Source organism: Tasmannia lanceolata, unplaced genomic scaffold, assembly GCF_043159265.1.
Source record: "Tasmannia lanceolata isolate RefF3 unplaced genomic scaffold, GAP_Taslan_0.1 ptg000003l, whole genome shotgun sequence".
Lineage (NCBI taxonomy): Eukaryota > Viridiplantae > Streptophyta > Magnoliopsida > Canellales > Winteraceae > Tasmannia > Tasmannia lanceolata.
In genome coordinates this window covers 56,304,932-56,315,162 of record NW_027518680.1, presented here as the reverse complement: position 1 = coordinate 56,315,162, position 10,231 = coordinate 56,304,932, and the positions used below count along the sequence as shown (strand labels likewise).

The 10,231-nt window shown below is 36.0% G+C and overlaps 1 protein-coding gene across 1 annotated transcript; it reads left to right on the top strand.

The window, feature by feature from the left end:
• The first annotated feature begins 483 nt into the window (after positions 1-483).
• LOC143856265 (COBRA-like protein 1) lies at positions 484-8,951 on the top strand. Its single transcript, XM_077366435.1, has 6 exons — positions 484-726; positions 2,280-2,359; positions 2,740-3,196; positions 5,238-5,397; positions 5,510-5,787; positions 8,446-8,951. Exons 1-6 carry the CDS (start codon positions 624-626, stop codon positions 8,733-8,735), a joined length of 1,368 nt encoding a protein of 455 aa, XP_077222550.1. The 5' UTR covers positions 484-623; the 3' UTR covers positions 8,736-8,951.
• Positions 8,952-10,231: the final 1,280 nt, after the last annotated feature.

Sequence of the window (10,231 nt, the reverse complement as noted above, 5' to 3'; positions counted from 1 at the left end):
AACTTGGGTCGGGTTCAACCTGAAAAAATCATGGGTTAGACTGTGTTTGAGTCGGGCAGAATTCGGGTTGACAAAGAAGTTGAACCCGAGTGGGGTCGGGTTCGCATTCGGTTGAGCTGACCCGACCCACATCAAAAACCAACATTTAAAAAAAAAAAAATTTGTATCATTTATTGGTTTTGTTTCTTTAGAAAATAAAAACCTAACGAGGAAAGATATCACCATAACCGGATCAACCCTACCCGAATTGGTAAATTGGGTTGGGTTCCGGTCGGGTTCGGGTTGAGGTATTAATTTTTCAGTTTAGGTTGGGTTAGCCTTCATCGGGTTGAGAGCCGGGTTGGGTCAGGTTCGGGTTCGGGTTTGGGTTCGGGTTGGGTTCAACCTGACTCGAGTTGGTGTCAGATTTGTAATTATCTCCGGTCACATGGCCACAAATTTAGAAGACTTTCCAACTGACTTATACTGAAAGATCCAGCAGTAAATTACAACTTAGATCTTAAGCTCTCTCTCTGTCTCTCATTCTCGTGAGAAAAAGGCAATCACATTCTTCCTCCTCTCTGTTGCTGATCTCGATCTTTAAAAGGAGCAGAAGAAAACCCATAAACTCTGAAAAGCAAATAATGGGTTTTATTTTCACTTCCACAAGCAGATACATTTCAAAACTCACTAACTTCACCATTTTGGTTGTGTTCTTACTTTTCTGCACCAATCTTCCTTCAACAGGTAGCGAAATTTCCCCCTTTTTCGTTTTCAAATTTTGATTTTTTTGGGTTTTTTACTTGTTTTATTTCTGGGTTTTGGCTGAATGCTAGATCTGTATATATTTGCACCAATTTCACTTCAACAGGTAGCAATTTTTTTCTCTGTTTTGTTTTCCAAATTTTGGTTTTTTTGGGTTTTTTACTTGTTTTTATTTCTGGGTTTTGGCTGAATGCTAGAACTGTAGCTCTTTGCCACTCATTTAGCATTTTGGGATTGGGTAGATAGAGAAAAAGAATTTTTGTATAGATTTTTATAGAGACTTGTTAATTTGGGTTATTAGAATTGGAGAAATAAAGAAAAAACACCTTTTTCTCAATCATTTTATTCTGTTTTTTCTTGTTTATGTCAGTGGGTTTGGGGCAGGGATTTTGATCTTCTTTTGGCCCTGTTTGGATTGCAAGAAAAGCATTTCTAATGGAAACTTTTTTCTTGGGATTTTTTTTAGAGAGAAATGATATTATTATGGTTATTTTAGAGGGATATCATCATAAATTGAAGGCCCCTCTACAAGTTATATTTTTCATGTGTAAAAAAAGGTAGGAAATTTTAGAAATACTTTTCCTTTCCAAACTTTTCCAGGAAATTCCTGCAATCCAAACTGGCCTTAATGGATTTTGTAGTTTGGTGTTTGGTATGTTCAGAAAAAGAAAGTGGCATTTTTTTCCCTGGGAGATTTAATGATGGGGTTGCTGAAGATGAAGAATATACAGATAGAAATCTGTAGATTTTTGGTTTTTCACAAAAAATGATCAATTTGAAAAGAAAACCAATTTATACTGTGTTGTAGATTTAGAAATTTTGTTTGCTTTAGCAGAGAAAAATTAAGAGATGTTTTAATGTCATGTGGAGATCTAGCATATTCAGGGAATTTAGCATCTGGGATTTCAAGAATTAGGAAACAGAGAGAGATTGTTTTATCTCATTAATTTATCTATTAATTTAAATAGCAGAAGTAATAATCTTTCCACTTACTATCAACATGGGTTCCTTTCATGGATCCATTCTATATTTTGTCTTCCTCACTAAATTGTTTTGCTTGGATTTTTTGGAATTTTGGATTCAATATTAAGATAATACCCAATTTTAGACAAGAGGGTAGCTCTGGTTAAATTTGGTTTCTGGGAATCAATGAATTTGGGGGAAAAAAACAGAAAATATTTATGTGCCCTTATAATTTGGCTGCAATAAAAAAAAAAAAAGTGCAACAGTGCACCGTATATGGTTGAATTTGGAGATATATTGCATTGTGATTTTAGAAAATGGGGAGTTTTCTCATTTTGTTTCTGTGTTATAGTATTTAATTTTACAAATTAGAGAGAAATTTGTTCTGTTTATTCAAAATACCCTTTGGATTTGAAATGGGTTTGGGACAGTAGGGAAGTGCTATTTCTACTTCTGATAATTAGATTACGAAGTTCTCTAAAAGGATTAAAATTGAAGCTTTGGGTTTTGATAAGTTTCCAGAGAGGGGTTCTGTTTTCATTTGATGTGCCTTGTTATTGTTTATATTGCAGAAGCTTATGACTCGCTTGATCCAAATGGAAATATCACAATCAAATGGGATCTTATTCAATGGACTTCGGATGGCTATGTTGTAAGTATTATACTGAATTATTATACTTTTTAAGGAATTGAAAAGTTAGATCAAATTACTCATGATCATCACTCAATATTTTTCTAGTCCATCTGATTCTCCACCATTCTTTTTTATTGCTTCTGGAAAATAAATTGCTTGGGACTCATCTGCTTCAGTAAACGGTTTTGTTTTTTTTGTTTTTTGGTGAATGATAGATAATTTTATTAGAAAAGAGATTGGAAAACCCCGGACCGAGATGGTCGGAACAGAGAACTAAAAAGCGAAGATCATTGTATTTATGTGGAACTTTTATAAAAATTATTACTTAGAAGATTTACATTGTTTTGGATTCTGATTTGTCTTCCATTTTTTTTTTCCAACTGTGAAACACCCCACAGGCCGTTGTTACAATCTTTAATTTCCAGCTATATCGTCATATTCAAACACCAGGATGGACATTGGGATGGACATGGGCCAAGAAAGAGGTGATCTGGTCCATGGTTGGAGCTCAGGCGACAGACCAGGGTGATTGTTCAAGATACAAAGGGAACGTTCCTCATTGTTGTAAAAAAAATCCCACAATTGTCGATTTATTACCAGGAACCCCGTATAACCAGCAAATTGCAAATTGTTGCAAAGGAGGAGTGATCAGTTCATGGGTTCAGGATCCAACCAATGCAGTGAGTTCATTCCAGCTCAGTGCAGGCGCTGCGGGGACCACCAACAAGACAGTGAGAGTACCTAAAAACTTCACACTCCAAGGTCCGGGGCCAGGATATACATGTGGACCTGCAAAGATTGTAAAACCTACTCGATTTATATCAACAGATGGAAGGAGAGTAACTCAAGCTTTGAGTAAGTTAAACTTTGAATTCTTATGGTTTTGGCTTATCTCTGATTTTAGGTCACCTGGTCCATCATTATGTATATCAAAGATGGAATTCCCTAAAGCCCTGTTTGGATTGCAAGAAAATTATATAGAGGGAATTTTTTGCCCTCACTCATGAAAATTTTGGAATTCCCTACAGCCCTGTTCGTATTTGCCCTCCACTCATGAAATTTTCTTTGGATTTTTTTTTCTTTCCATAATTTAGAGGAAAATTATATGTTTATGGCTAATTTAGAGGGATATCATCATAAATTGAAGGTTCCTCTAAATATGAATAGGAATGGTTCGAAGTTATAGTTTTCGTGTATAAAACTAAGTAGTAAATTTTTGTTTTTTGAAAGATAACTTTTATTAATAATGAAGGCCCATTACATCAGAATGGGGACAAGATGTTCCCATAAGAAATGTAAGAGTACAAGTATAGAGAGTTACCCCCCTATGGGAGTGAATTGCCCAATTCAATCAGAGAGACATAATGGACGTTGGGTAGATTGACACCCTCTTTAGCTAATGCATCTGCTTCGGAGTTAGCTGACCTCCTTCGATGATGAAGAGAAGGGTGTATATCCCGCACAAGGTCCCGAATCTCATCTAATATTACATGAATACGCCATAAACCGCCTCCTTTGCCCATTGCCTATCTGACAACACTGGCAGAATCACCTTCAATTATCAGCAGACTGAGTCTGTTCTTTGCATACCATTTTAGGCCCGCCAATATTGATTTAGCCTCAGCCTCGTTCGCATCACAATCCCCAGCAGGCCCCGAATATGTCATGACGGTGAGTCCGTCACTGTTCCCCAATGCCGGCCCCGAATAAGTAGTAAATTTTAGATATATTTTTCCTTTCCTAACTATTCCCAAAAATTCTTGCAATCCAAACAGGGCCTACGTGGTCATGTTATTTGCATGCTTGAACTTTTCAAAATAGATGTGTATATGAATCATTTGTAGAGCCCCCATCTCCCGTCATTCCTACCAAACTTTGTCAAGCAAGCAAGTTCTTGATCAAAACTTTTTTGAGTCATGCCAAGTCATACCCTTTCTTGTTATTGCACAATTGGATGTGTTTCCCTTGATTTCATTAATAATTGGGTATTAATCTTTAAAAGAAAAACCAAATTTAAAGGGTAGAGGGTGTTCATGAAAAAATTGAGGGTAGAGGGTCGAGGAGAGTTTTGTATTAAGAGAGTCGAAGGAGGAAGGGGGTCAATGTTCGAGGGTCGAGGCGCTAGGGTTTTTATTAAAAGATTACGGGTTGTGCTTTCATATAAAAAAAGTTAAGAAGAAAACACATTTAAAGGGAAAATATATAGGATTCACATTTTAAAAGAGACAATAATGAATCGGATTTGCCCAAAAAATTCGGGATTTGTGTGGGACATGGCTACGACGAGAATCCGGGTGTGTCCCACGTGAATCCATGTCCGATTCGCATGTGGAGACGTGTCGACACGGATTCGGCATAGGGGGGCAAAGAATCCATGCAATATAGACGATAAAGAACCTCAACTTGTTTTAGCTCATTGTGGAACCAATTGTATTACTTCCTATTGAACTTCAAAGCAAGTTCAGGTCAACATAAACTTTCTTTTTTGTAGGAAATCCCTTTGTGGTCCTTCCAACTATCTTTGCCTTCACCTCTGAAAACTCAAATATTTACTTTTCCTTTTATAGTTTAGTAAAAGTTTGTATTATTTCTGTGTAGGACAAAGGAATTGTGAGTGATGTCTAAAATTCTGAGAATCAAGTACAGAGCAACTATCTGTTTTTTTTGTTCAAATATTTTCTTTTTTGTAACTGCATCAGGGTTCTGATTGATGGTTTTCAAAAATTTTGCTTAGGCTTATCACGTCTATTTAACGAGTTGGTTGGGGCATGTTACAAGTCTCCTTGTGAAAAATTTCAATTGGGCTACTAGTCTATCTTTTTTCTTGTTTTTGAATGGTACAAGTCTATCTTATTTTCTGACAGGATTTTACCATACATGTGTTATCTTATTGCAGTGACATGGAACGTTACCTGCACATATTCTCAATTTCTGGCCCAGAAGACTCCTACCTGCTGTGTCTCACTTTCATCTTTCTATAATGACACAATTGTCCCTTGCCCAACATGTACCTGTGGCTGCCAAAATAATATAACTCAACCAGGAAGCTGTGTAGAGTAAATTCCGATAATCATTTTTTCGCAAATTTTGCTCTTTATTATTCTTTTACCTTCTCAATTATCTGTCTGGGTTGGATATGATGTATTGGATCCTTGAACTGTTTTACAGGGGTGACTCGCCATATTTGGCTTCAGCTATTGCTGCTGGGGGCAAAAATAACTTTGCACCTTTAGTTCAATGTACCAACCATATGTGTCCGATCCGAATACACTGGCATGTTAAGCTCAATTACGTAGAGTACTGGCGGGTGAAAGTCACAATCACCAATTTTAATTATAGAATGAACTATAGTCTGTGGAACATTGTCGTCCAGCATCCCAATTTTGACAACCTCACGGAGATCTTCAGCTTCAATTATAAGTCGTTAACTCCTTATCAAGCAATAAGTAAGTTATCAAAGTTATTTATGCTTTTATATGTTAATTCTGGTGAGTTTTTTCATTTGATTCTTATAAATTATAAAGATTTCACTAATCTTGAATTTCTTGGATTGATTACAATTAGCCCTAACGAGTGTTTATATAGAACACTCAAAGGGATAAAGATAGAAAGAGATTAGCATAACTATGGAAAGTGATAAGGATGGAAATCCTAACTACTAAATCTAGCCTAATTGCTAATTTATCCAAACTATCGAATCTACCACACACCCAATCCAACTGTCAGATATGATATTCTCCAACATATCCTGGTGAGCTTTATCAATGCACCTGTTTTTTCTGTTGTATTCATAGAATTGTGAGATCAATATGGTGTAGGTGTTGTCAAAGTATTATTAAGTCTTAACGATACTATTTCTTTCTCACGTTTGTCTCACTTCTTGTATGTGAAGAATTTGGAACATATTAAAGTACAACTATTTAGTGTGTGTGAACAGCAGTATAAATGCTTCCTTATTCATTTAGGCCCCTTGCTTGATTCCGCAAAATTGGCCCTTACTTGCAAATAAAATTATTTTTAAGTTAATCCCATTTGCAAATTGGACATTAAGGCTGTTGGAAACAATTCATGTTATGGAGAAATTCGTTGCTATATTATTCATATTAAGTGAAAAACAAGAAAGGACACGTTTCCACTATATCATGAGTACAAGATTACAACTTTCTCTCATCTCCCTTTCTCTCTCGTAATACTAATCCCTATCTAACTAAATCAATCAAAATAATAATTGGAATACATCAATTTGTAAATATCTTCTGATGTTCTTCAAGTACCTTCGATGTTCCCTTGTGTCGCTTCGGCTCCATGATTCTGACCATCAGGAACCAAACCAAAGATGCATGAAAGCAACCTCTATGAATCATCCACAAGCGATTCACCTGCTCCGCTAACTTTGGAAGAGCTTGTGTAGGCGTCGCTGGTGAGACGTGCAGAGGAGAGGATCAGAAGTCTACTGCAATCCTCAACTTCATAGCACTTGGGTGTCTCTCCAAAGCTTGAACACCAAGTCTGTGTACGAAGCTCTAAGGGACAAGGGACTTAACTTGCTTGAGAAAACTAAAAAGAAACTCTTTTAAAAAACCTTACTTGGAATCACTCCAGAACACTTAAAGAGAGAGTACCCGAGAGAGCACATGAAAACTTATTTCAAATGAGACTTGGGGTGTGCTATTTATAGAGTTCCAAAGTGTCTCTTGAGTTAAGAAACTATAAATGCAATAAGTTAAGGGTGAGTTGGTTTCATATGGGTTAATGGTAGGTTTATTAGTGAGAAAATGAATCATGCACATGTGCATGTATGCAATAAGAGTATAGGTTGAACCAAAAATCCAACATGTGCTTTACATATGCATGTATGCAATAAGTGCATACATTGAACATGAAATATAATCCGTGGTTTACATGTGCACAATGCTCTCAAAATAAATACCATTAACCAATTACAGTTTCACTCTTGACTTTTGTCATTTATTGGGTCTCTTGATTCCTTTGTCATTTATGGGGTCTCTTGATTCCAATTTCCAAGTTTGCCCTCTTTATTAACTTTAATTTGTTTGACATTAAAAATACTAAATTAAATATACAATATAGTTCTATATATATATATATATATATATATGAGGGCAAACTTAGGATAAAATAAACATTTTTGAAATCAAATATTTTTACAAAAACATGGCTTTAATGACCATGGCCCCGAGACTTTCTCAAGCTTGTCAGGTCCTATCCCAAAGTTCTTCACTATGTCATGCTCATAGCATGCACAGGGGTGCATCAGAAGCATGATAGCATCCTGATTCACACACGGGCTACACTGACCTGTCACTAACCACTAGGGGAGCTAGCCCTATCACTCCCATAGGCTTGAGCTTATTTAGGACTTCAATCAGTGTGTCCACACTTTGCCCTCGGATCTCTATCTTAGTGTGGTAGGTGGTCCAAGAGTAAGTAGCACACACACATGCTACCGTCAGCTCTATTGTCATCAAGCACTTTCATGCTTGATTAGAACATGTTCTTTAAATGCCACAAATATTGAATTGCCAAAATATTATTTTATTAATAAGAGCAAGTAAGGCCACCAAATCTACAAAGGCCTCTTTGGTAGTCATTAACTATATCATTTCTAAAATAGTTATTACCATCATCTGCAAATATTCATTTTTTTAAATGTTTTTTTTCTTTTCTTTTCTTTTTTAAAAACAAAATTTCAAATATTCAGATTTATCGTTAAAACCATTTACATGTAAGGCTGCAGATAATTTTAGAGGTAACTAAAGAGGCCGTAAGAGTTCAAAACCATTTGTGACAGAAAATTTCTGTGCATTGGATTTTTACTTATTTACTTGCAGATTATGTTGAATCAAAACTTGAATTTCTATTTACATTGTAGCCTCTGCGATGGGGAAGGTCGACATTTTACCCTTTGTTGGATGTATTGATAATGGTCAAAAAGCTCTTGGAAATTCTATATTTTATTTATCTAGATCTGTCAGAAGTTTTGATCATATACCCACAATCAATTTGGTTATCTTTGTGTTTGGATACTATGAAAAAAGAGAAATGGCATTTTAAATTAAAACTTTTCAAATTTGGTTATGCAGATGATACTGCCATGATGTGGGGAGTCAAATTCTACAACGATTTTCTTATGCAAGCTGGTCCTCTTGGAAATGTACAATCAGAGCTTCTCTTCCAAAAGGACCTCTCAACCTTCACTTTTAATAAAGGATGGGCTTTCCCTCGACGTGTATATTTCAACGGTGATAACTGTGTCATGCCACCTCCAGATGCCTATCCATGGTTGCCAAATGCCAGCCCTCCACCAACCACGCTAATTATTCCGATCATGGTCTTGCTCTCATCTCTTGCATTCTTGTTGACTTATGCCTAGTAAAAATATATATACTCCAAAATTTCCAACTGGGTCATCAAAGGCTTCTTGGAGTGGGTTTGGATTCAGGTGTGTTCCACATGTCCCAATGAGATTTCACTTTTGTTATGTATCGGTGGGTTGAATTCACTGCCATTTCAGATACTACATTCTGTGATTACATTGTAATTTTAACTGTTATAATGCATTCTTATTTATATAATCAGCGTTCTTTTAGAGGGACCACGTGGAAACTACTCTTTTATATGTACTAAAAATCATTCACAGAGAAGCTAGAGCCGGTTTATTCTATATATGAGAATTATTCATCCTTATTTTGATTTTCTATTCTATCTCTTCTAATTTCTAAAGGTCAATAACCTACACATTCAAGACCAAAATGTGGGAATTTTCCTTCAGAGTAAATGGAGTTCCACCTGCTGATATATCTATACCATTCTAGCTAAGGACCCCTCTATGTACTCAGAATGATTCACATAGAAACTAATGCTTATTTGTTCTTGACCTGAGAAAAAATTCACTCTTATTTTCATTTTCTATGATATAGCTTCTAATTCTATCTATTCAAGACCAAAAGTAGGAATTTTCCTTCACAGTAAATAGACTTCCAGCTGCTGATATATCTATACCTATCTACCTATCCATCTCTCTTATCTATGTAAACAGTTCTGTTAAAATCATGTGGAATTCCTGCCAGTGGGAGTTTGGTTCTTTGAAATCTTGATTTGTTCCCTAGCTCTTGAAAATGGAGACCATGTCATTACTAAATGGGTATTCTTTAAGATAAAGGATAATTTTTATCATTTTTGAAGTTTCAGTTGTGATTTCTTCATCTCAAAACATCTTAAATCTTTATATAAAGCATTTATGAAACAGAAAGTCATCCAAATCTCTTAATATTTTATAATAATTGTTGAGGAAAAGAATGAGAAGAGAAGAAAGTGAGTGAGTTGGAGAGACTCCGTATCACTTCTGTATTTATATATAAAGAGAGAAATATACAATGACCTATATGCCCATAGGCATATACATACATCAACACTCCCCCTCAAGCTGGAATGTATATGTCAAACATTCCTAGCTTGCTACAATGATCACTTTTGGCTTTGTTCAACGGCTTGGTAAACATATCCGCTAATTGGTCCACTGATCTAGTGAACACTGCATATTTCTCCTCTTTGAATTCGATGTCGAATGAAGTGGCAATCAACCTCGATATGTTTAGTTCTCATGAAAGACTGGAATTGTGGCAATGTGAATCGCTGCCTTATTGTCACAGTATAATTGAGAAGGAGATGATGGGGAGAAACCAATATCTGACAAAAGAGAGCGTAACCAAATGAGCTCTCCACTTGTGTCCGCCATCGTTCTATATTCCGCCTCTGCACTAGATTTGGAGATAACCTCCTGTTTCTTACTTCGCCATGACATTAGGTTACCTCCCACAAATGTGCCGTATCATGTGGTAGATCTCCTGTCAACTGGAAATCTTGCCT